The sequence below is a fragment of the Eubalaena glacialis genome, chromosome 5, assembly GCF_028564815.1.
Source record: "Eubalaena glacialis isolate mEubGla1 chromosome 5, mEubGla1.1.hap2.+ XY, whole genome shotgun sequence".
In the NCBI taxonomy this organism is placed as follows: domain Eukaryota; kingdom Metazoa; phylum Chordata; class Mammalia; order Artiodactyla; family Balaenidae; genus Eubalaena; species Eubalaena glacialis.
In genome coordinates this window covers 128068812-128096287 of record NC_083720.1, presented here as the reverse complement: position 1 = coordinate 128096287, position 27476 = coordinate 128068812, and the positions used below count along the sequence as shown (strand labels likewise).

The window sequence follows — 27476 nt, the reverse complement described above, 5'->3', positions numbered from 1 at the left end:
TAGAAATATGTACTGTCCATTATTAAGTGTATTCTTCTAAAGCAACTGTGGCCCATAGTTTCTGATAATACACCTGCTGTACCTTAAAATTGTGCTTATCAGAAACTATGCAGATTTTAGTCAATTAGGTAGTTGTGCATTTTGTGCATATAATAAATGATCCATTTATGCTAATGTTCTTAGAGAGCATGTTTACTCTGGTGGGAAAATTGTGGTTTTTTTCCTGAAGTTACTAAGATAAATTTTAGCTACAAATTAAATGAGGAATTTACTTCAATACTGTGGTATTTTCCTACCTTCATTTAGAGATTTTTTTTTTTCTTTTTGGGGAAACTCGAAGACATTGATGTTGGAATAAATTCATATGAAAATAAAGAAAATTTTAGTGATGCTGCTAGGAGGTGATCATTTAGCAGTACAATATCCATGAAGCTGGGCATCACTTTCTATGTAAAAGAGGTGTATCTAAATAACATTACCATAAGAATGCCAGAATCTTCTAGACTGAGGGACAGGGAGAGAAAAGAAAACACAAACAAAGATTCAGGGAAAGGTACAGGAAAATAAGCAAGAGGCTGAGATTGCTTTGAAAATGTTTGAGTGTATTGTTGTTTTCATTGTTTTCTGTTAGAGTCTAATCTAAAAGCAAAATTTCCATAAAGTATGCTAAAATTGGACTCTAATTAATGATAATGTTAGTTAAAATAGATAACAAAAGTAGCAAAAGTAAAAGAGCACACTGACCGGGCTGTCTAATACGGTAGCCGCTAGCCACATGTGGCTATTTAAATCAAATAATGAAAATTAGATAAAATAAAAAACTCAGTTTCTCAGTTGTAAGAGCTGTATTTCAAGTGCTCAATGGCCATACGTTGTCAGTGGCTTCTGTACAGATAGAGAAATTTCCATCATCACAAAAAGTTCTACTGGACAGCACTCATCCAGAAAACTACAGGTTTTAATACAAAATCTACCTTCAAGGAAATGTTTTCGTCCTTTCTTAAAAATAAAATATGATGGTACTCACTCTCTTATGTTTTGAATAAATAAGTCAGGGAAAGGACACCTATGACTTCAACTCTATTCAAGTGGATAACAAAATCATCCTTTTTATTCTCTTCCTCCATTCTCCACTAAATCCTAGACTTAGGCATGGATTTATGTGTGTATGTGTTTATTTCATCAATCCAATAGATAACCAGTACATTTAATAAAAATGTAATTAAAAAGTTGTTTTTATCCACTGCTTGGCTCCAAGTGGTCAAACCTACTGTGCATGTAGATAAGCTGAATGAGTTGTCTTACAGCGAGGCCTGAAATTGTGGTTAATGTGCAAATGAGGACATGGGGGTAGCGGGGTCAAGAACACATTCCAGCAAATGAGGGAGCTACTCTGTGGGGCACAACTGGTCAAACTGATGGGGGTGCAGGAAGGGAGGGGGGTCTCAGCCTTTCTTCCAGCTGAGAAGATCTGAAGACCAAGACGGAGCTTAAATGCGTGAATAAATCAGGGCTCTAACGACACAGCTGACTGAGGTGCGTGCACACGGTGGGTCATACCAATGGGCCTGCTTACCGCTTTGCAGCGTTTGCTTCCCTCCAGAGAGCACTCCACTGGGGAGCATGCCCGTGGGCGTCAGGCCTTTCAGCGTCAGCACACTCTCACTCTCTTCTCTGCAAAGGCACAACGGGGATGACACATTAACTTTTATTTTCTTTCAAGACAAAGAAAAGACTTAAAGGAAAAGATGTATGTAAGAACTCACATTTACCTCTACCTTGGTTCTCTTGAGTTTTTTTTTTTTACTTAAAACATACTATATTTTCACACATTCATATAGAAGTAGTGGTACGCCCATGACATGACTGCTAAGGTAAAGTTGGGAATTATGCAATTGTGGAAGTTCAGTCTCTTCTGACTATTGAAGAGACGGAAAACAATTCTACTTTTGTAAGCAGGCTCACAATACAAAGTGTTTGTAGGCATCTTCCACGACACCATAAATATGTTTAAAAAAAAAAAAATGAGCCATGGAGAGGGCTGTTGTAAGTTTTCCAGCCGAGGCTCTGCAAAAATACGTGGGGCCGATTTGACTTGTGAGAGAAAACCAGAGAGTATAACAGATTTAAAAGATCTGATCTATGGATTAGGGAAGTAGGAGTTACATTCAGGGGATTGTTAAGGAATTCTGACATTACACGACAAATAAACTAATGGCAAGTCGCCGATGAAACAACTGGTCAAATTTCCAACTTTTCTTTTTCAGTCTCTTTCCCCATGGATCTGCTAATACAACGTTGTTTTATTACTCATTATGACAACTGTTTTACAATCAGTTTTATGTACATCATTATTTGAATTACATTGATTAACCACAGCATAGCATTAATCAAATGATTAAATAACCATAAAATAGGGATAACCTCATATATTTCCATATAGTAGACAGTGTAATCCCACATAACCAAAAAAACATACTTACAATACACATATATACCTAATGTTTATAATATGTACAACTACTTACTCCACATTTTTATGAAGATGGCTAACATGGCCCACACAGAATTCCTAAACTATCCCCAAACCTGCTGCTTCACTTTCTTTCTTCGACTTCATCTTTTAGTTAAGCTGAAAGAATCAACCTTTAACTCCTTTTATCCTCTTATTCCACATCTACTCAATTAGCAAATCTTGAGGGCTCTACCCTCATATTATTTCCAGTATCTTACCACTTCTCACAATACTACTACCTCATCTCTTTTGAAAACAGCTTTATTGAGATATAATTAACATACCATACAATTTGCCCATTTAAAGTGTGTGATTCAATCACTGGTTTTTAGTCTATTCAGACAGTTGTGAAACCATCGGCACGATAAATTTCAGCACATTCTCATCCCTCCAAAAAGCAATCTTGTGCACTCCCATTTCTTTCAGCCTGTATTACTACTCATCTACTTTCTGTAGATTTGCTTCTTCTGGACACTTCTTATGACTGGAATCAGGTGGCCTTCTGTGACTGACTCCTTTTCTGACCACCAGCATCTCTTACCTGGATGGTTCCAGCAGTCCCTTAACTGGTCTCTCTGCTCCAACCTTGTCACACTCCTGCCCTCTCCTCCCATATCTATTCTCAGTATAGCAGCTGGCTGAGCCTTTTAATACCTACACAGATCCTGTCACTCCTCTATGCAAAACTCTCCAATGGTTTCTCCTCTCATTAAAGGTGAAAGGCAAAATCTTTAAAAGGTTTGACCAGAGCCCTAAAAAACTAGCTCCCAACCCACAGTCTGCCATCCTTATCCATCTCTTGGACTACATTTCCTACCACCACCCACTTCCCTTCGTGGCCCTCACCATGCACCCAGCACACCCCACCTTGGGGCTCTGCACCTTTCTGTCACACTCTTCCCCCAGGTATCTGCCTGGCTCCCTCCCTCTCAGCCTCCAACTCTCTGCTGGAACACTGCCTTCAAAGTGAGGACTTCCTTGAGAATGCTATTTAAAATATATGTACCTCACTACACATAATGCAATTTCGTTTCTTTTTTATGGCTGAGTAATATTCCATTGTATATATGTGCCATATCTTCTTTATCCGTTCATCTGTCAATGGACACTGGGACAAAGTGAGAGAGTGGCATGGACATATATACACTACCAAATGTAAAATAGATAGCTAGTGGGAAGCAGCCGCATAGCACAGGGAGATCAGCTCGGTGCTTTGTGACCACCTAGAGGGGTGGGATAGGGAGGGTGGGAGGGAGACGCAAGAGGGAGGGGATATGGGGATATATGTATACGTATAGCTGATTCACTTTGTTATAAAGCAGAAACTAACACACCATTGTAAAGCAATTATACTCCAATAAAGATGTTTAAAAAATATATATATATATGCACTTTCTTACGCCCTATCTCCCCTTCCCTATTTTATTTTTATCTAAAGCACTTATCACCCCTGAAGAGCTATACAGTTTGTTTCCTTGGTGCTTTTTTTTTCTTTTTCTTTTTGAGCTCCTCTGCCCACTACACCCGACCCAAGCTAGAAAAGCTTCATGTGAAAGGGGTTTCAGTCTGCTTTGCTCCTGCTGCATCCACAGTACCTAGACCAGAACAGCACCTAGCACATAGTCGAGATTCATAAAACATTTACTAAATGAAGGAGTCAAAGAAAAATAGGATGGAGAATGGCAGTGTTAATCCACATTTTAGATTTCTGAATCCTTTACTGTTATTTAGAGCCAACGCCTAAGCTCCGGCTAATGGTGTGTAATTAGTCCCCAGTATGCTGAGAAAGATGCTCTTCTACTCTTGGTCCCTCAGATTCTCACCTGACAGAGGAATTGCCTTCCCTTCTCACTGCTTCCCAAGATGTTCACTCTGAAGCAGAAGTCCTGCGTGCATTCGTTTGATTGGTGGATCCTAGGCAACATGCAGCACCTTAAGTGCAAGGGCTCTCGAAAGACAGGTTTCTGGTTCCCTTATAATATGGCAAATTACCAAAATGTAAGGACTGTGCTGGACAGCAATACCTGACATATGTGTACCACCATCCATATCCATCAATTACATGTTAAAATGTCTCATTTCACAAATTTCTTGTATTTGCCTCTTCCCTTGCATCTCTCCACCCACAGCTAGTTCAACATCTTTTGCTTGGATTATTTCAATAGCTTTTAAATGCGCTGACACCCATAAGTCATCTTGCTATCCAATCTTCAGACTATCATTACATACACATCTCCACATGGGTTAGCACGTGCTCCGATTCTCCTTAGTACTGATCACTCACTGAGTGAGTTTGGATATACTGCGTATCCTCTTCCAGTTTCTGTTTCCTCATTGAGGTCAACTCAACCTTGCAAGCTTGCCGTGTGGACTCCTCTCAAATGTGTACACCATGAAGCATACAGCACCTGGCCCTTAACAAGCACCCCGTAAAACACTGCTCCTAGGTCCTTGGGATCTTGAGGACTTCTCAGCTGCCAGGAATGCCTTCACCACAATTCTCCAGCTAATGGAACCCAGCCTGAACTTCACAGCACTCCACCAACGGCAACCTCTTCATGAACATTCCTTTCAGGAAATAGAAGGGCTCCTTCCCAGCCTCTTCCACAGCAGAGCACCTCTTCATGTATTTAGTACACATCTCATGGCCTTACATTAGTTTACTGTCTACATGTCTGACATTTTAATTCAGAGTATCCACTTTGCCTAATGTACTATATGGTACACATTTAATGCTCAATCCTACTTTCCTCTAGAGATGACCACCTTGTATTCTACAAATGCTTTTATTATAGGAAAGCAATACAATATACCTTGTTTTCATTTTCTATCAATATGTGTGACCTTAATCAAAGTAACTGATCATCACTGGGTTCAAATGGAACCCACTCTCAGCTGGGAACAACTGCATCTTATGTACCAAGATGCGGAGGACTAGAGGCACTTTCCAATTTTAAGACCCACCTATGATTCTGTAGCATTGTTCCTGTCACTTTCACATGGTTTGAAGACTAATACAGATACAAAGAATTTTCTTTTATGTTAAGAAAGGCTTCTCCTTTTTTTTCCTAAATGTACTTTCAACTGGAAGTGATGGAGCTGTTTTTACTTATCCTCACAGAGACTTCATATAGAAAAAGAAGTAAGCGCATTTACTGGTAAATCTGAGGCGTGATAAATAAGCAAGTGTTTATGCAGAGGGACCAGCTGAGTGTATGATCTTCACATAGTCCTTTGCCCCCAAAGGCAATTTTTCTAGCCACACAAGCCTCCCTGCTGGCCTTAAAAACTGCTGACTTTGTGTCCATCCAAGGATCTTTGTACTTGTTCCTCCCTTTGTCTTTTTTTTTTTTTTAAATAAATGTATTTATTTTATTTATTTATTTTTGGCTGCATTGGGTCTTCGTTGCTGCGCACAGTCTTTTTCTAGTTGCGGTGAGCAGGGGCTACTCTTCGTTGTGGAGCACAGGCTCTAGGCACGCGGGCTCAGTAGTTGTGGCTCGCCGGCTCTGGAGCGCAGGCTCAGTAGTTGTGGTGCACGGGCTTAGATGCTCCACAGCATGTGGGATCTTCCCAGACCAGGGCTCGAACCCGTGTCCCCTGCATTGGCAGGCGGATTCTTAACCACTGCGCCACCAGGGAAGCCCCTCCCTTTGTCTTAAACACTCTTACTCTCTACCTTCATGAAGGTCATCCCCACACTTGCTCAAATGCTAGACTCAGAGAGTTCTTTGTTGGCCACGTACTAAAAGGAATGAGTGCCTCGCCTCTCACTTGCTATCCCCCTGTACTGCTTCATGTTTTTCTTCATGGTACACAATGGCTACTTCAAGTTTCATTATATTTATTTCGAATGAATGAATGAGTCCTGCAAGTTCAGTAGGAATGAAAAGCATTAGAGCAAAGGCAGCCTCATTCATTAGGCCGCAGGGAGCAACTATGCTCTATTTTCAGCTTTAACATGACTTTTCAAGATTTGGCTGCTACTGCAGAACTATTACTGACTTTGATCTGTTGTCTTTGGGAAAGGATGATCGTGCTTTTCATCCTTCTCATGGCTCCCTGTTTTTGGTATCAAATCACTTAATTACTCTTTAGTGACTCTACCCGGAGTGGGATAGAAATAGCAAGAAGGAGAAATCAGAAGAGCCGGTGCAGCTACTCCACGAAAGAGTTGGAAAAAAAAATCTGGCAAAAATTAGAATATGAAATTATACAATGTGGAGATGGACTTTCTCCCAAGATATTCCTATTTATCCTTGTTAATAATGTAATTGTGAATTGACTGGATACTCGTCACATATAATCATACTGTACTTTAAAGTAATCTTTTGAAGAGAAATATAGATACTTTGTATTATCCAAGAATAGATAACTGAATTTAAGTGAAGAAAAGTGTAGTTAATTCTCTTCAAGAAAACACGTGTTTTCTAAGCCCATGCTTAATAATAAGATACATGATCTATTTAAAAAATAACTACTATATGGGAACTGAAACACTAAATAACTTTTCTCTCTCAATGATTTATTAGAATAATACAGATTCACATGAACAAGCTTTATGGTTGTTCATTTCCTAGAAATCTAGTGGAATGCACCTGATAAATTCATCTTTACCACAGAGAGAGAATGAAAAATAGAAAGGATTATAATAGCTTTTCCATTTCATAACATGTTCAACCTATTGTGAAATAAATGTTTTAAAGTCCTGCAGCAAATAGAGGGATAGAATGTGAAAGTCCTTTTAGAGGCTTTCTCTACAGAAATAATTTAGTAGATTTCCATTTGACTAAAACAGTGAGGAACTGACAATTCCATTTTAGAAAATAATTAAGAAAAAGCAGTGTTTCTAGTAAAACACTTAAATTACCAGATTAAAGTATTAAAATGTTATTGGGTGACAATCAAATTCAACAGAGGACCATGATCCCACCTGAGAACCGAGAACACTCTGGCCATCTTGCCGATCGCTCGGATCTTGTTCCTTATCACCTCCTTGCGGGCTGCAGCCGTTGCACCTATATTTTAAAAACAGAGTTGAGAAGTCAGGTGACTTTTTATTTAACTCTAACTAGTTTACTAATTTACATGGATAACAGACTACAGTTAAGCCAAACCAGGTTTGGTTTTTTTCCCCCTCTAAGGATTTATCTGTAAATCAAATTTAAAAGTCTATGCTTCCAGGTATGAATACTTGCCTGTGATACTTTAGAGGTCCCCAAAATGCCAAAGAGTATCTTCTGAGATTTCCAAGGGGAGGGGTAAAGGGTTAATTGAAAATTACTGAGCAGATGGGTGGGTTCCTACCCTTCTCTTCTGATTGAGCTCCCTTCTCTTCTGTTTATACAAAGAGAACGTGCATTGGCAGGAAGAGGAAGTGAGTCACCAAGATAGATATTCCTCAGAAGGTGTGTACCAGGGAGCTGGTTTCCTCTCACCTTCTCTCTGACCTGAAAGCCCTCAAACAGCTCCTGTTTTTGTCCATTTCTTTTTCTCTAGTGGCAATGACACCATAGCAGGTAACCCCCAACACATCTAACTGGATTGCATCTATTTTCCCCCATCAATTCCCCACTCCCGATCTGGGCTTGGCCATGTGTCTTGCTTTGGCCAATGTGACATTAGCACAAGCGATGCCAGCAGGAGCTTGAAAAGCACATGGGGCTTGTTCCGTCTCTTGCTCCTTGGTATTTACCCAAGAGAGTGGAAAACTTATGTCCACATGAACACCTGTACACAGATGTCTATACCAGCTTTGTTTGTAAATGTCAAAATGGAAGCAACCAAGATTTTCTTCAGTAGGTGAATCTACTGTGGTCCATCCAGATAATGAAAAATTATTTGGTGCTAAAAAATAATGATCTCTCAAACCAGAACTTAGTATTGCCAGCTATTCTGCCTGTAAATGAGTGGAGTAAGTCTAAATCCATATGGGAGAAAGCCATTCTCCAATCCAGTCTTTCTGATAACCAAGTGGAAACATGGATTCTCATTCATAATTGTTTCCTTGAATTAGACTCTATTGGCCAAAACACTGGAGGAGAAAATGGCGTGTGTGTAGGCCCTAACTCATACTTCATTCTGAGTTTCTAACAATATTTATTATTATCTACGATTTGCAATTATGATTCTTTATATAATAAAACCTGTCCTAGAGACCATTTGAAAGTCTAAAGTTTCTGTGCTTGAATTTTAGATGATTTATGATCAGGAGACTACTTGAAGGACATTTGTTAAGGAAAAAAGAAGTGGTATAGCAATCTCCTTATAGTGGTTTTCTTATCTATTTTTTTTTTCAGTTATTCTGTTAAATCATGTTTCAGTTTACTTATTTGGTGTGCTATTACCACTCTATGTATAATATTCCCCAGTCTGCCTGACCCAGTGCACTCAGAGGTCATGATGTGCTAAGGGGAAAGATTCTAACCGTCTCCAAAAACAGTATGGCCAGATCATAAAAATCAATCCAACAGACACAAAGAATGGAAAGAGTGGGAGAACTCCAAAAATGGTGACTATATTTAAAAGCACAACAAGAAAAGCAGCAAGAAGGAGTAGTTAAATGTCTAGAAACGAAACTGGATACATTTAAGAGGAATGAGAAGGGGAAAAATGTACAACCAAGGAAGTGAAAAATATCTAAGAAGGATAATCTCTCAGAAAATTTTCATTAAAGGACTTGTAAAAACCATAACCAGAGCAATGAAAAGCAAGAAACTAAGTAGGAAAGGAAGGGGAATAAATTATGTAGAGCCGTCCTTTTCAGCTCAGTATGAGCTGGTACTCAGAACAATGTTCAAAAAAAAATACGGAATTTTATTTATTTATTTATTTACTTAACATCTTTATTGGAGTATAATTGCTTTACAATGGTGCGTTAGCTTCTGCTGTATAACAAAGTGAATCAGCTATACGTATACATGTAAAATACGGAATTTTAAATGTAAAATGAACATTCTGACAGTCGGAGCCAGTTTAGCATTCCTTATTTTTCAGACCTAATGACTTACTGGAGAGTATAGAGCAGATATCTTACTTTATGTATTTGTAGCTGTGCTGCCAACACATGGTGATTCACAGTATATTATAGCACTTTTCTTAATGAAGAGATGCTGTCTCTTTTTAGATTTCTCAATAACCCAGGTAAGAGGTTTTAGTACTTCTTTTATAAAATCAGAATATATTTACTCAAAAAGTCAATTAACTTAATCATAGACGGTAAGAAGAGACATTTAAAAACTAATATCTCAAAGTTTCATTCTGGGGGATTACCTTCAATATTTGTCAAATAATCAAAATCAAAATGAACATCACACATTTACAACCCACAAAAAAGTAAAATAACCAAATAAAATATCTGAGTTAACATGTAATCAACCTTAAAGGAGCTGAACAGTAGCAGGACAGAATTAAGTACAGCTATAAAGGTCCTTGTATATTTAGTATTGCTATTCCTGGTTTTTGGTATTTTCCAGAGATCATTAAAACTCTTATTCAAATACTTAGGTTCCATTGCAAATCTTCACAGTCCATAATTCAATAGAAAGATCAAGGAAAAAGGAAAAAAAAAATGCACATTTTTCAGACTTCTACTAGCTGTGACATGCAAATACAATGTCATGTTTAACATTCTTGGTGCTTGCTCTATTTAAGTTGTGGAAATATACCACAGTAGCTCAACTTAAAATTCAGTATATTGAATAATAAAGGTACAAAAAATACCTTTTACGTTAAACTATTTTTAATAGTTAACTACTGTTAACTATTTTTCAGAGAAGAATCTAGTCACTTATTTTAACTCAAAAGTCCAAAACTGAAAGGCAATGTTTCCTAAGTTTAAAAACATTAGTAATTTTAAGTACAATTTCATTTTGTGTTTCCATTCAAATAATTATCACTTCTTTTTTGGGCCTCTCTTTTGTTTCACCTTTTAAGTTCTAATCTTCTTTTAAAAAGCCTGGGGTATTATGCTACTAATTCCAGAATCTAGGCGCCCTGGCACGCTCCATTTTCCTCAAAGGCTAATGTACAGACCAAGGGAATCTTTAAAGATTTGCTTTGACCATGTGTACTTCCTGACCTTAACTTAGTGCCTTACTGACTTCTCATGAAGTATGAAAGGTACGTATGCCAAGTGGCCTGCTGAGTGAGTGCTGCCAGCCTCTGAAGGGAACTGGAAAAGTGCGGCAGCATCGCAGCGATGAGGAACCAAGTGCCAGGGTGAAGAGAGGTCCTTACACATGGGCTACCTGCCACAATTACAGACCCTGGCTCTGTATGGCTCACGGTGCCCATCCATCCGTTGAGTGACTACTATAATTCCTCAGTTTTAACTGAATTAGCGGTGTGTGGAAGGTGCTATATAGAACACAATTTATTACCCAAATCATTTATTCATAAAGTGTTCTTGCGAATCCTATCCTGTTCTATAGCCTGCCGTGTGCTAACTGCTAGCAACAGAAATAGGAGGAAAGCATGGTCTCTGCTTTAGGAGGTCACGTGAACGCTCACGTTCACGTGACCTCCTAAAGCAGAGACCATGTGACACGTGTTAGAGAGGAATCAGCAGTGACGCGTGGAGCTGGCGGCTGTCAGCTGGAGAGGGTACACTGAGCACATCTCTTCTTAGCTCCGTGTTCAGTAACTTCGTACTGGGAGCTTGAAACCAGTGGTAGGGAAGAGAATTTATACCAACAAAACCTGCAAGTGCTACAAACCAGGGTCTTTTCCCCCCTGCAGTGAAGCATTGTTAAATATTTACCACTGGAAGTAGGTGTTAATAGTCTGGAGAAAAATATTCACCCAAATGGTGATAGTTGAAGGATCCTGAAGGATAAATAAGAGTTCAAGAGAAAGGAGAATTCTCCATAGAAGGAAGAGAATTTTCAAGCATGTGGAGGCCACAAGAATCCATGTTATGTTCACATGATGGGTCAAAAGTCCGGTGTGAATGGAGTTTGGGTTCACTGGGGTGAGGGCAGGCTGAGAATGAGAAGAGAAGCAGGACATGCCCGGGGCTAAATTGTAAAGGTTTTAGCATAGTAGTAGGGACAAATAAGAAGTTTAGACATTAGCATTCTTATCACAGAGGTACAGAGAACTTACTTTGCACTTACCCACCCCTCTTCAAAGAAAAGAAAAGAGAAAGAAAGAAAAAGATGGACGGATGGTTGTATACAGGGACAGAGATGTGAGAAAGCAAATATAATCGAATGTTAATTGTAGAAAGTAAGTGATGGGTACATGCGTATTGACTACACAATTCTTTCAACATTCCTTTATGTTTGAAACATTTCATAATAAAATGTCAAAAAAAACCCAGTGTATTTGGAAGAAGCTTGGTTTTGAGGGAAAAGGGAGAGAGCAGCTTTAAGAAGAGAGGTCTCTCCATCCCTCCCTTCCTTCGTGTTATATGGGGGATACATGAGTTTCCCAAAGGAGGCAATGAAGAAAAGTTCTCAGTGCAGTGACATTCACCCCTTCCCTCCTCCAACCATCTCCAGGGGGAAACTGTACTGGTAAAATAAGCCCAATTCAACAGATTCTAATTGCTTTCAATACCTTTTTTGCAACTGTAAGAAGGGATGATGAACTACCTAAAATTTTTATACATTGATAGATGCCAGGGGCCTGGGGGTGGGGAGGGGGAAAGGGGAGTTAGTGTTTAATGGGGACAGAGTTTCAGTTTAGGAAGCTGAAAAATTCGGGAGATGGATGATGGTGAGAGTTTCACAACAATGTGAATGTACTTAGTGCCACTAAACTGTACAGTTAAATATAGTTAAATTAGTACGTTTTATACTATGTGACTTTTACCATAATAAAAAACATTAAAAAATACATGCAAAAAATCTTTTTTATACTTGAATATCTTATAAAAGAGGAATATTTTCATATTATTAGAAGGTGAAAAAGGAGCTTGCAAAAAATTGAATTGCTTACTCTTTAATGGAAAAAGTAGCAGAAAATTTCCACTTCATTATTATATTGGCCTCAAATGTTTTGCTATTATTTAGGCTTCTTTCTTTAAAGGACTTTTAACTAATACAAGTGTATCCATAGCATATATCTTTAAATGAAATATATTAAAAGGAGTGTATATACATTAACATTTCACACTTTTTCAAAAGAAAGATCTATTTTAAGAACTATATTTTGCTGGCAAGCTTCAAATCTCTTAAACCTTTTAATTCAAATTCTGAGAAAATAATACAGAAAACTCACCACTTTTTCAAATTTTTAAAAAGATAACAAAGTTCATCTCTGTAAGAAACCTATTCTACTTGAAAGTAAAAATTTATTGATTCATTATTTTTAAGCAGAGTTTAGACATGTCTCCAGATTTTATTTTTCGACACCATAGGGCAATTACTGAATTTGAATACAGGTTATTGATGGAACAAAGCATAAGGTGCTGAGATAAGAAATATCTTTTGTTGTGTTATATTAAAGACAAAAATTAGTTTGGTTTCCTTCCAAAATCAGCACTTTGAAATATGATATAATGCAAAGACAGAATATGTCTTCACACGTCTCTAAAAACCTTGCATAATTGTTCTTTATGGCTCTTTACAAATGATGGTGAAATTATAAGTATACAGACTGTCTTATTTGGGAGAACACATGTCCCAAATTGACCCCCATTAAGGCTATGAGGCCAAAACATGTACTATAATCCCCAAACCTTATTTTCTTGTCTTTTCTTTCTCTGACCTAGTTTAACAATAACAGATCTTGAGCATCTATACCTCAGCCAAGCGAGGCTATACAGAAATTACTTAAACATCTACCCAGTTTTGCCCTTGGCTGTGGTGAACTTGACAAGTGTTTCACTATATTTTTCTACACCACCAAGCCCTTGAGTCCTGGGATTTAGGGACAGCACCATAAGCACTGAGAAATTGTGTTCATGCTGATGGACTGGCTTTAAAACTGTGGCCTTTACATTTTTTACTCATGCATCTACAAAAGAATATCCTCCAAAGAATACTATTCTCACCTCCAAGTTTAAATAATTGTAAGGAATATAATGTAAACATTGCCATTTTAAAATGAAATGACGGGCTTCCCTGGTGGCGCTGTGGTTGAGAATCTGCCTGCCAATGCAGGGGACACGGGTTCAAGCCCTGGTCTGGGAAGATCCCACATGCTGCGGAGCAACTGGGCCCGTGAGCCACAGCTACTGAGCCTGCGCGTCTGGAGCCTGTGCTCCGCAACAAGAGAGGCCGCGATAGTGAGAGGCCCGCGCACCGCGATGAAGAGTGGCCCCCACTCGCCGCAACTAGAGAAAGCCCTCGCACAGAAACGAAGACCCAACACAGCCAAAAATAAATTAATTAATTAATTTAAAAAGACTATACTACTTCTTTTAAAAATCAATGGCATATAAATATCATAGCAATTTCATCCTACCATCATCCATTTAAAGAAAAAAATCCATGAACAAGACATTCATTGATACATTAGTCCTTTTTTCTTTGAAATTGCATTTCCATTTCAATTTTCCTGATTTTACTTTAGTGAATTATATATTTATACTTTAAAATATTTTTATCACCACATTATACTTTGCTGCCAAAAATATGTTTAGACATTTAAATGAAATGTGTTTTTTAAAATTTCCTGAGACAATAAGGCCCTAAGCCTTAAAAATTCCTTTGTAATCAATATCACAATTATTAGTAGTACATAACTGAGCTAAGTAGCACAAATATATGATACATTTTTATGAATATTTAAAAAACATAGAAATATAATTTGATTGGAATGCATCCCTTAATGATGAGGATGGGAGGGCGGTGACACTGCCATGATTAAGGAGACTTCCTAGGCACTGAGTTTTTCCAGCGTCTCTTTGTTTAGTACTCCAGGCAGCGTTCATAGCGACTATGTTTAGGGAGACCCATGCCTTTTTGTTAAAATGAGAGAAAAGCAACTGAGAAAGAAGAGGTGGGAAAGGAGAGGCTGCAGTGAGCCTTGCAGCTCAGATGAGTTCCCAGGCTGATCATTTTTAGGACATATGGAAACTGAGGATGTGAAAATGGATTCCCTTACTCCTCTTGAAACTTCTTTGGGTAACCCCAATGGTCCAAATATTCTGGCATGAAGACAGCTGCTCTATCAAGAATTAGATGACTCACTTTCTAGAGGTGACAGTTGTTGGAAGATCTCCTTGACCAGCCATGACATGAGAATCCTGCATTGCTGACCCATTTAGGGTCAGTGCTGGTTAAATCTAGTCCAGAGAGACTGGAGGTGCTGCCCCTCACATAATAGCTATATGTATGCTTATCAGGCAGAGAAAAACACCTTGAGGATGACAAATTTTAAAAATCTCTGTAAAAATTCATCTTTTTGAGGATTACAACCTAAAATATTTGCAATACCTTTCTAATTTTAATTCTAACAATAGCATATTACATATCCATAGGTGATAAAACTGGGACATAATGGCTACTCATTCCAAATCACTCCAAACCACATATTCTGAATTTCTTCCATATGCTTTTTTAGCTCAACTAAAATCTCAGCATGTAATAGCATCTACGATGGTGTGATATTTGGCATAAGGCTATTCTGTCTTATATGTCATTTTGAAAGCGACAGATCCTTGAAAATATATTTTTTTTTAAATAAAAAGACTCTTCTGTGTAATGGATTTTCAAAAAGGCCAGTATAGCCTAGACAGTTTCTTCCACCTTCTCTTGTCATAAAACATAACCGGATTCTTCGGATAGGAAGCCTTAAAAATGTACAGACTACTCCCAAATGTCAAATAACTGTCATTATTTGGTTATCTTAAATATGTAGTTAAAAGATACTTTCATTTCCAAGTGTTAATTTGATTCCATGGACTTTTGTTCTCTGAGACATTGCGTTCCATCTGTTCAATGATTCCTTGGTAGACTTGCAGAAGTTGGCTATGAGCATAATTATGACTTGCGTAAAAATTAAAGACTTTAAGGTAGATTAGGAGGCTTCGTTGATTTTTCAAGAAACTATTATATATTCAGCCTATGTTTCAAGAAACTATCATATATTCAGCCTATGCCTTACAGAGGACATTTCAGTTTATTTATATTTACCAAAGTAGAAACTAATAGCATGTGAAATCCCATTTGGATTGAACTCTTTATCATAATAGAAATGCATCAATTTTATAAACTGGCAATGAAAATAAAAGCAAAATGAAATGAAATAACAAAGGTCAAGCTAATAATGTAGATGTATTGTCTATAGGAGAAACAATCATAATGCCTGGATGTTTAATCTGTCAGGATTATTTTGGATATAGATGAGGATTTAACAGTTGGAAAAGGTATTTATTAAGGACCTAATTGTGCATACATGCTAAATGCTGGAAGAAAGCATTTAGACTAGAATTTAATTCTGGACCCTTATGGATTTATAAATTTATCAAATAGTAGAATGATATTTAAATGTTATCTCTGAAATTACAGAAATTGAAGGAAAAAATAAACCAATATAGTAAAATATCATGTTTGATTGTCCCATGTGTCATACCCTAGATAGAAAGCTAATTGAGTACCATTTGACAGCACGACAAAAAAGCAGGCTGAAAGATGTAATACTGCTCCAGTCGTCTGAGAGCAGAGGATGGTCAAGGTGCTGGCATGTACTGAGCTGATCTGAAATAAAGCCACTCGAAGATCTTCTGATGCTATTCAAGAACTAGGCAGGGTGTTTTGTCAGTACAGGGGGGAATGTAGTGAAGATTTTGCCCAAAAAGGTAAATAGGGAAATGAGCATTAGGTTCCGGCCAATGATCAGTGCACAGGCCTGCAGAGGCAACTGAAACAGACAGAATGGTTCCCAGGTCGTGAGACTTTAACATCACTGAAATATATTATTATCTTATCAGAGGAAAGGGATATGCCAGTCAAAAACTGTACTGGTCAGCTACAGAGGCATAAGAAAGAAGAGAAGCCGAGGCAAACATCTGACATGTCTAGGGAAGTACTGTCCAGGGGCCAATGGCCTTTAAGTATTCTGGCCTTACAGCAAGACTTCAGATCATAAATACCTGGCTCATCGACTTCTTTTAAGACAAATGAATAAACTGGCATGTGAGAGGCAGAATAGCACAGTGGTGAAGGACTCGTGCTCTGGAGTAAAAGACCTATTGAGTCTCAGCTCCCCTATTTACAGGCTGTGCTACCTTGGATAAATTACTAAGCTTCTGTAAGTCTCACCCTCCTCATCTAAAAAACGAGGAAGGTTCTAAGTGCTTTATCTGCATTATTTCGCTTGGTAAGTTGTCGACCTAAGGTCATCAGCTGGGAAGTGGGGAACCCAAACCAGGATTCATTACAGTAGCAGGCTGGTGATCTACTTCCCAGGTGGGTGGAAGAATTACCTAAGTTAATTCATTCATTCATTCTCAACATTCAACAAACACAAGTGCCAGGTACCGTGCCATCTGCTAAAGCACTTAGCATAGATCATTGGTACACAATACTCAAAAATGTTTGCTCTTTCTATTAAGAAGAAGGAAATGCTTGTGCAGAAGTGAATATTCCAGTTCTTCTAACAGTTACATTTCTCACTGTAAATTAAAAGGTTGATTGTGTGATCTTCATTAATATCAAGCTGCCTAAGTTGGGGCCCCAGTCGTGTTTTGTGCCAACCAGGCTAAAGGCTGGGCCCCAGATGGTGGCCAGTTCACTAGGGGAGAAGGGGAGAATCCAGGATGCTGCTGGCTTTGCTTTGAGACCAAAAAATAGACCGCTTCACAAAGATGGGCTGACCAAAGAAAATCAAGATATCTGTTTCTTTAAAATTCTAAGAAAAACTGGAAGAAAGTTTCATAGCTTCTCGTAAGCTAGGAGTAAAGATGAAGGAATAAGAGGGATTTTTAGGAGAGCGAAAATAGATTACCCTCCTAGAAAAATATTTTTAAACTTTAGATTTTCTGAGCATTCATTAAACATTTTCATATGGCCTTTAAACCTGCCATCTGAGATCAAACAACTATAAAGAGACTGTTTTACAAACTTCAGACTTACAACGACGACTGTCTGCTGTTGTTCAATCAATTATTAATTATTCTCATATAAGTACAACCTTCAGGTTAAGAAGTTGGACCCATAAAATGCTTTAGTACAAAGAGAATCACGTAAGTTCTGCCAAAAACGCATGAAAACTGGATCTTATTTTCTTATGGTATCAATTTTCAGCAAGCTGACATTACCCCCTGTACTTCTCTCTGCGAAGAACACTTCTTTCATGTGCCAATTACCTCAACCTTGTGTGTGAGAAGTGAAGTTTTTCTAAAATATAGAGAGACATACATATACACAAAATCTTTGCCTTTGTTGAAAAAAGAGCGCTCTCTACTTTAATACCTTTCAAATAAAGAATACATGAAGGTTTATAAAGCCCATGCTTATTTCCCTTCTTATTATACAACATGGACTTCCTTCTCAAATAAATTTTATAAATACATTTAATCCAAGTGTATGCTTAGATATGCAATAGCTAATGTTTAATATAAGTTGGCCAATGTCACCATAAGTTGAAGGAAAGCTCAAATGCTACAAAAAAACAATGATTTTTAACACTGTGAATATTGTATATGTGTATAGTACAGGTGTCTATGGAATACAGTATAAACTTCTAGAATATTATTTTACTGCAAGCATTTTAGCCAATGGTGGACATTATCCAACCAATTAGCTCTAATAGGGAGATGACTGCTTTGTTAACATTTAGTTCGTTCTGCAAAGTCTGCACTTCTGTGCAATGTGAAAATTATGCCAGCTAATATAACTCATTTGTGCAAAATCATGTAGTACAATAAGAAGAGAAAGCAGTGCTTTTAATGTCTATGTTACCGTATCATTTAAATTGGCAACTTAAAAAGATTTTCATTATTGTAATCACATATAAGTCAGACTTGATGATACTGACTACAATATGATGGCTAACCAGGTACCTTGTTTGATAGTCCCGGCCCCAAAATATCAATAGCCGTATATATGATGGGAGTTCATACCCTAGTACCTAGTAAATGTCTGTGTATTTTTTTAGACATGTTTCAGTTTTAATGATATACTGGATGTAACTGTTTGTTTCCTTTTAATAGCATAACCCTGATGAAAAAAAGCAGTTACCTGTACTATAAAGGGTACAGAGTACCAAGGATACATTTATAGTGACGAAAATGGTTTAGCCTCTAAATTACACACTGAAATATTAAGTAATTGAAAAAACTCAACAATAAACTGGAAGGTAATTAAAAAAGCCTGACAAGCAACTACAAAGCCTTTTACAAAATATTGACTAATCTTTCTTTTTATAGATGTCATCCTTTCCTTTCTCCAGTTACATCATGCAAACTCAGTTATTTTTAAAAGATAAGAGAACTTAACACTGGTGAACTGATACCTATCTTTGCATATAATTTTCTGGAAAAATTATATGGATTTCTCCCACGGCCATACTTCTTAAAGCAGTAAAATACATAAAATGCTTTTCTTTTCCTTGTCAGAAGTAGAAGAGAATGAGAAAGATGCCCTTTATGTTTCCTCCTTCAGTTATCAAATATTTTATCCCAATTCACACCCCTTCCTGCAAGCCTCTAAATCCTCTGTGAGACCAGCATATTTAAAATTGGTTTCTTCTTGCACTAGACTCTCAGCTTAGTGAAGGCAGAGACCATGTGTTTGTTTGCCACTGAATACACAGAAAAAGATATTTCATGAATAAATATTTTTACATGGAAATAAAAATATAAGATAGAAATATAACATGGTATCAAAATTAGGGTATTCTGAATTTTATTTTAGTTTTTGGCCTTCTAAAAAATGATTTCAATTTTCTTTTTTAGCTATTATAAAAATGAAAACAAAGTTTGCTATTTGCCTCTTTTCAATAATCTGTTATCTGACAAAGTTATGCCCTAATATTTCACTTTCTGGTTTTCTGGTCAGACTTATATCTCACAGTAATTTTTCTGCATTTGGTGCAAATATTTTAAAAGAGCTGCTGCCTGAACTGCTCCACAATCCTGGTTCTCACGCTCTCTCCCTCATCACTCCTTTCTCTTTCACTTGTTTGTCTTTTTTCTCCAGCTTCATGAAGAAGGGATAATTTCACAGATCGGTCCTCAATTTTCTGATATTTCCTTCCACATCAGTAACTTTGGAGGCCTGTTTGACTCTTAGTAGATTCGGCTGTGACTTTTAATTCAAAGCCTCTGTCACCAGACCCGATTTTGTCCCCAGTCTCCAGGGTTCCATTTCCAAATCCTGCCTGGGCATTTCCAGAGTCATGTGTGTACTCAAACTCATGTCTGTCACTGAACTCCTTTCTCCCTGAAACGGATGAAGTTTTTCCGTAAGTGTCCTCATCCTCCTAGGTACCGAGGTTTGAACCATCCAAATCCACTTCTGTTCCCTTTGTCCCACTGATAACCATAGTTGTAAGCCCCTTGATCAGCTCTTTGGAATAGCTCCCTTTCCCTTTTATTATTAACACTATCATTGTTCCGATCTAGTCACCTCAACTTTGAAATAGTTAAAAGTTCCTAAATGATACCCCAACGAATCCTTTGTTCTTTCGCCAAGCATTTTCTCGGGAACAGTATTTGCTTTTTCTCAGATACTGCTTTTATGATGTTACTCCTCTGCTCACCAATGGCAGGTTATGTTTCAAAGTTGATAGAACAAGAATCATGTCACCACCGTGTTCCTCAGAGCTCTTTTTCTGTATGTCTAAACATTTCTTTGTAGTTTTTATATTAACATGTCATATTTTTTCTCCCAAACTGCCAATTATTATCAGACACACAACTTTTTTTCACATTGGGAACGTGAAATATGAGATGCTGAAATGAGTCGCTCAGAAATGACAATAATTACAGCCACAGGAAGAGCTCTAAGCTAATGGCTCTTAGCGTATGTGCTGCCAGATGCACAAAGCAGAGGGGAATTTTTAAGATGAAATTCATCTCAAACATTCATCGTGGCAAATAAATAGAGCTTCGGTAGAAAATGATATACCCGAACCCTATATAGTGGTATTCCTCAAGGACCCATAAGATGCCACGCTAGTCCTACTAATTCCCAACTATGTACTTTAAAAAGTTCTGTACGATTTTTTAAAGCTAAACAGAAAGCAGTGGGGAGACACTCTGGAACCCGTGATATTAGATCTGAAGAATTATCTAATAATTCAAAGCAGATGATGGGAGATAATTTTCTTGTATACAATTTAGATGGTTTCGTAGAGGCATGCAAAAAACTGCTCTGATCCCATATTCAGTGACTTGCCTGTGGTTAACATTAGGATAAGGCAAAAATGTGGATAAAGGATAAGAGTTCCACCATGTGGTTTGCTCCTTAGATGAAAACAGAGACATAAATTCTAATTTAATATTAAGTCTTTCCAGGGCAGCCTGAAACTATATTTGGCTTAAAATGTATTAGTTTTATTATTTTTTTCTTTCCTTTCTTATTCTACAGGATTTCAGTTTTACCTCCACAATTCTTTCCCGTTAGCCAGACTTACCACATATCATAGTTTCAAATATAACTTGTATATATATACAGATAGATAGATATAGATAGATATATAAAGTGATCTCAGAGTCTAAGATTTTAGAACTAAAAGAAAGTTCCAAATAAATATTTCTAACTCATGAAACTGTCATTAGGTTTCTAATGCTTACTGCTATTCCAGACTTCCTTATTGTAATAATGAACAGTAAAGAAAGTTCTGTGATGCAGGATTGCTTGATTTCTGTCAGCTCCCCCCAACCCCCCGCCAACACTTTGGGATCACTTACTAATCTTTGGTCTGAAATGAGTCTTCTTCCTTAATGAGAATCAACTACCAAATGAGATACATCTACTTGGATTTCTTCCTTCTTTGAAATGTTCTGGTGAATAACAAACCCAAATTGAAACCAGACTATCATTTTATCATCCAAAATCAGAAGTGGAAACAGGAATCAAAGACCCCAATACATATAAACTAGATCCTCAAAAGACATTCACTTGGCATTAAACCGCTTCAAAACTTTACAAGATAAAAGAAGTTTTGTATTTTATTTTCAACATAAAGGAACCATGGACCAATATAAAACAGTGATCTTTTTTCTAGATAGGCTATCAAATTCCTTTATTTGTAAGGCAGAAGCTAAGGAGGAGAGATTCATGACGTGATTTCTACCCAGCAGAAACCTAGGCGAGCCAGGAGACTCTTTGTCTGCTCAGATACAATAAAATTTTTCACATTATCAAACACATAACTTCTTGGAGTAAATTTAGGTTAACAGAGTAGAACAAAACTATTGTATTTGCTTTGACTTTCATGGCCTAATAATAATGTAAAAATCTTTTTTTTAAATTTTATGGATATTTAACAGAATGAACTAAAGTATAAGTTCAGCTATTAGTGTTGTTCTGTTATAAAATAAAAGCATCATGCTGTTTAAAAAAAAAAAAAATGCAAGCACTGTAATCACAGGTTGTGCAAAGTTCAAGAGCCTGAGAACCAGGCAGACATTGGTTTGAATCCAGGCTACATTACTTCACTAACTCTGTGACCTTAGGTTTTAACCTCACTGCCCTGAGTTCTGGCTAGCTTCATATGTAAAACTGGGATAATCATAGCACCTGTATCAAAAAGTTGTTTTGAGGATTAGAGATAATATAAATCACCTAGCAAATTTCCTTAAAGTAAATGATAGTTAATAATTACAAATTTTTGTTGGTCAAAAGGTACAATTAGCAAAGAGTTAATACATATGAATGACTTAGAATGATGCCTAACACATAAGAGTTAGCTGCTGCCATCGTCACCGTTAAGTGGTAAAGGGGAGCTGACAGAACATAAAAGAAAAGAAGCAAAATTAATCCCACCTATACTCCTCAAGGACAGGAGGAGAATTCCTGTCTGCAATAGACTTTATAAACACGAAGAAGTCATCTTGATAAGATACACAGATAGGCATGGTCTGTAAAGACACCATTACTACCTTGGATTTTGCAGCTGATGTTGGATAGTAAGCAAAATACTGAGAAGGGTTTGATAAGAACTCATCAAGAGATGGTTCCCCTTTAGAAGGAGCAGGAAGTGCTTTAATTAAGTCCTTTGATGTCTTCTGATTCCTGCTTTCACCTCTGGAGCCAACCACAAGCCCAGGAGCCTGATAGGCAGAGCAGAGGGCCAGCCCCCAGAGAGAGACAGACTCTGCAGGCTGCCTGAAGGAGGAACAGGGTGGGAGAACTGGAACCTTTATCCTAAGGTTGAAAATAATATCATACAAAAAAGAAAAAAAAACCTTAAATATATGTTCTCAATAAACTATTGTTCCAAAAAGAGTTAAAGAGTTCTGGGAAGATTTATAAGTTGTTCTTTGAGTACCTTTGAGGAAATCCATAATATTTGTGTCCTGTTAAAATAAAGCACTAAAGAACATTTCTGATGATTTACTCTGAAATGTATAATATTCTGAGTTAAACATATTTTTTAATTAAAACTTTTACTTCTCTTTTCTTTTTTTTTCCTTAGAGGGTAAATTTGTGAGATTTGAACTGAAAAATTCCGTATTTTAGTCCTGCTGGACTAACCTAAGATTTAAGCATGGTAGTAAGATTTCACTGGTCTGCTTAGAAAGAAAAAATTCTTCCAAGTGCCTTGAAAAGGACATGCACTCCTATCATTGGAATAAACAGGCTTAAAAGCAACTGCTGATGAGCACAGCACATTGATTGGAACTAATAATTTTAAAGCAGAGGAAGTTCCAAAATATATCCTTTCATGTAAGCGACTGAATGGGTGGATAAAGAGAACTCACTATAAGTCAGGTAAACACTGAGGTGGTCTTGGTAATACTACTTGCACTGTTGAAATGTGCAGATACTTTTGGCTATAGGACCTGGAAGCACATAGTAGGTACTCAATATATATTTGCTGAATGAGTGGGTTAACATATAATTACAATCATATGCAGGTTTATTTATTCTATTGAATATACCATATGTTGTGTATTTAATATGTTGTTGATACTATAATTATTGGTCAATAAACCTGACTAAAACAGAGATTTGTTAACAGAGACGCATCACTGCATTAATGCTAATTAATCTTTCTTTTGAGGAATAACAGGAACATAGTGAAAGGCATCTATTGCAAAATGTCTGTTGACTTTTAAGATTTAGATCCCACCAGGTTAGTATTCTTTCTTGAGGAAAAAAAAGCCTCTTCCTAATCTTCCACTAGGAAGGTTAATATCTCTTAAATGATATCACTATCCCTGGAAAAGTTAATGATGGCAAACTGTGGCTATAACACATGAAACATCTAGAATCTGGATAAAGCACAGAATATCCACTGAGCTTCTGAATATTTTAAAATATATCAATATATTTACTGAAGTAAGTTCTTACTTAAACCATGAGATGGTAGGAATAATTGTACACTTTAAATTTACCTAAGTATATACTCTCTATTAATATGAGTGTACGGACACTTTTATTTTACTTTTGCCTACAGAGTTAGGTATTCTGCATTCATAGATGTGACCTGTATTAAGCCCAAGTAAATATTAAATCATGCTGTTCAGATAGTAACTTTTGGAAAGGGCCACATTCTTGCTTCATTTTACCCAAGTGCAGTTTTTAAAGGTAAAAATTTTATCAATTTAAACTTGCCACAATATCTAGTTTCCACTGCCACCTTCCCCCTTTACTTGACAATTTGTCTTATTTTATTGATATTATATGTTTACGCATCCGTCTCTCTAACCACACTGCAACTTCTTCTTAGGTCTTTAATGCATTTTGGAATCCCGAGTGCCCTGTGCAGAGTAGGTACTTAGTAAATGTTTATGGAAGTGAACTTTGCACTTTCCTCCTCCAACTACATTTTTTTGTAAGTTTCCATTCATTTGGGGGTCCTTTTGTAAGAGCCAGAGTAATTTTTTCTAGCTTCATTCACCTCATGAATCTTTTGTCTTTTATAGAAAGTGTATTCTTCAAGGGTAACTGAATACCAAATAGTATCTTAAAAAAACAACAATAAAAAAACCTCATAGCTTATTCATTAATTATTATAGACATGAAAAAATACTGGGGTTGACATAAATACCAATATACCAATGTGTAAGTATCTTCTTTTTTCATAGACATCAAAATTTGAATAATTGACAGAAACAACCTCACTAAAAGAGCCAAAAAACTCACTTAGCAATGTGAGCTACCGAAAGATGTTTATTAAAGTAGTTCACGGATTCAACTATGTTTTCAGGGTAAGGGGAAAATTCTCTCAAGTTTTTTCTTACATTTCTTCAAAGCAACTAGGAAATATAATAATATCTTTCATTCTCGACAGTATGTTATGATTTACACATCTAAATCTTAGAGATTTATTCTTAGGGTTACCTACGAGAAGCCAAGTAACTATTTGGCAAACAGCATTAGCACAAAGGCTCAAGGCTCTTACCATCAAATCCATCTTCTTCTGACCCTAGTTCATCATCTGAGCAGATGTTGAGGACATTTACCAGCATCTCAGTCACTAAAGAGAAAAAGGAAAGAAAGAAAGAAAGGGAAAAAAAGTCTACATTTTCTACTATAACCTTAATTATTACTCTGGCACTGTTAATGAGCAGGCTTAGCAATAACATTCTTACCTGTATTGAAGATGGAATTTCCTGCAAGTAGTTTCTATAAAATTCAGACCATAAAAGATAACAGGCTTTGTGTTTCTATGCAGACTTTATATTTTTAAAATTATTAGCTCATGCCTGCAAAATCTAATGGTAACATTTACCAGCTATAGGTCAATAGACAGTGGACAAAAGAAAAATGTGGATATGAATATACTATAATCTGTGAAGGAGAAAATGGTTACTTTTGAATTTTTATTTATTTGTACAATGATGCTGCTAGATTTAGACCAGATTACAAACTTTATGTTCATAGGGACCGAGTGAATGCTAGATCTCTTTTTAAATTTTTTAGTCCCCCAGAGAACCCAGCATAGTGATAGAAATGTGGTTTTGTGTTTAAGAAAAACTGATGATTGATGAACTAATATATTTGAGGTAGTTGTGAGAATATTGATTTTAAAAACTGAATGTGTTGAGATATATATATATATATATACACACACATACACAACATTAAATTTCATTTTCAAAAAGGTTTTACAAATGAAGCTCAGGTAAGTTTAATAAGAAATTTACTTGAGTAAATAGATTATAAGAGGGCTGTATAAAAGCATTATACACAGAAAATTAGTACTGCAACACTTTACACTAAGTTACATGTTATTTGCATTGAACGTTTTAAAAAATTAGGTTGGGTTCTATCATGAATGTGAAAAGAAGCCTGTCCACTATTTCTTCAAGAGTTACTTTTCAAAATCAGTGTTCTTCTAGCATTGAAGATATATGATAAAGAGTAAAACTTCATTGGAGCCAACATTAACTCAGAGCTTCAGTTTAATTATCAAAAGTAAATTATGTACACACTGCTATATTTAAAATGGATAACCAACAAGGACTTACTGTATAGCACAGGGAACTCTGGTCAATGTTATGTGGCAGCCTGGATGGGAGGGGAGTTTGGGGGAGAATGGATACATGCATATGTATAGCTGAGTCCCTTCGCTGTGTACCTGAACTATCACAACATTGTTAATTGGCTATACTCCAGTATAAAATATAAAGTTAGAAAAAAAAAAGAAAAAAAACGTAAATTATGTACACGAATATATTAATACATTCTTTTATAACAGATGTTCAAAATCTGAATAATTAATGGAAACAACCAAAATGAAGGGTGTTCAAGGGTAGTTGTCAGGATTCTCAGTGCTTCTGTGTCCACGCTGTGATCTGATGGGTGCAAGGAAGTGGTGACATGGAGTAGTACTGGGGACATTTATCAGAAACTATTAAAATTTACTTTTGACTTATTTTGGTGTTGAAAGGGAAAACTTCTTTGCTGACAATTCATAGATTCTCGGGTTTAAATGTTTTTAGAATATTTAAAGAAAAAATACATTGACTGTAGGAAAATAAATACTACACATATTAATATATTACACATATGTATTAATATAAACAAACAAATATTTCAGAAGAATGTACAGCTTTTCTCTAAAATCCCTCCATAAGACATCATTTTTCTGAAATACGTGCAAGCTCTTTTGTTTATTACAATGCACATTCACCTTCTCTGTGATGCTCAAGACGTTGCATGAGGAATGGTCCAGATATCACCATTAAACCTCCTGAACTGAAAAATCAAGTTCAGTGGGTGCAGGCCTTTCCTCAAAATTTTGGCTGAGGTTTAGGTCAAAATATAAAAACCAAATAAAGGGAGAAGGAAGGAAAGAAGGATAAGGCCAATTCTTCTGTAAACCTGGGGCATGCTAATAAACAACTTTTTAAATGTAACTTTGTCTCACCTTATACTAATGGCCACCATATTTAAAGTGAACTATTTTTTTGTTATTGTACATGTTGTGTTTCAAAATATTGTAGCCATTAATCACTTTCGTACAATGATCATTATTAACATCAGAAATGTTAGGAATCAGGAAATCAGGAAAGCATGGTTATCTCAAGCTTTTAATTTGACCAGTAGTCTATAAAATAAAATTGTACTTTTGAATTATAATGCAAAGGGGTAAGAAAAGAAGGTAGCCATTATAGCTTGAAGCCAATCAAAACTACGAATCTGTTATTTTTTAAAGGGTTGGATGATTCTAATGAGGTTATATAAATTATCCTAATATTCCTCATTTCTTTTATTTCCCCTTAATTCCACTCATTGCATGTTGTTAATAGCATATACAGTGACATACTTTCAAATCACTGCTCCTACGGTGAAGCTTGTGAGTTTTACTGGTTAGGCCAAAGTGTTTCTCTTTCTGACTGTTTCACGGTAAAAAAGGCCACATTACCTCTCCTTCCTTCCCACACCAT

At 36.6% G+C, this 27476-nt stretch overlaps 1 protein-coding gene across 1 annotated transcript in view; it reads right to left on the bottom strand.

Moving 5' to 3' along the window:
* The window catches only part of PPP3CA (protein phosphatase 3 catalytic subunit alpha), a 302583-nt gene that overhangs the window by 5410 nt on the left and 269697 nt on the right, over positions 1–27476 (bottom strand). Inside the window, exons 10-12 of the mRNA XM_061192594.1 lie at positions 24986–25060; positions 7449–7533; positions 1577–1674 (exon numbers count right to left, since the gene is read on the bottom strand). Of these exons, the coding sequence (XP_061048577.1) occupies positions 1577–1674; positions 7449–7533; positions 24986–25060 (258 nt within the window). The remainder of the gene's footprint in view (positions 1–1576; positions 1675–7448; positions 7534–24985; positions 25061–27476) is intronic.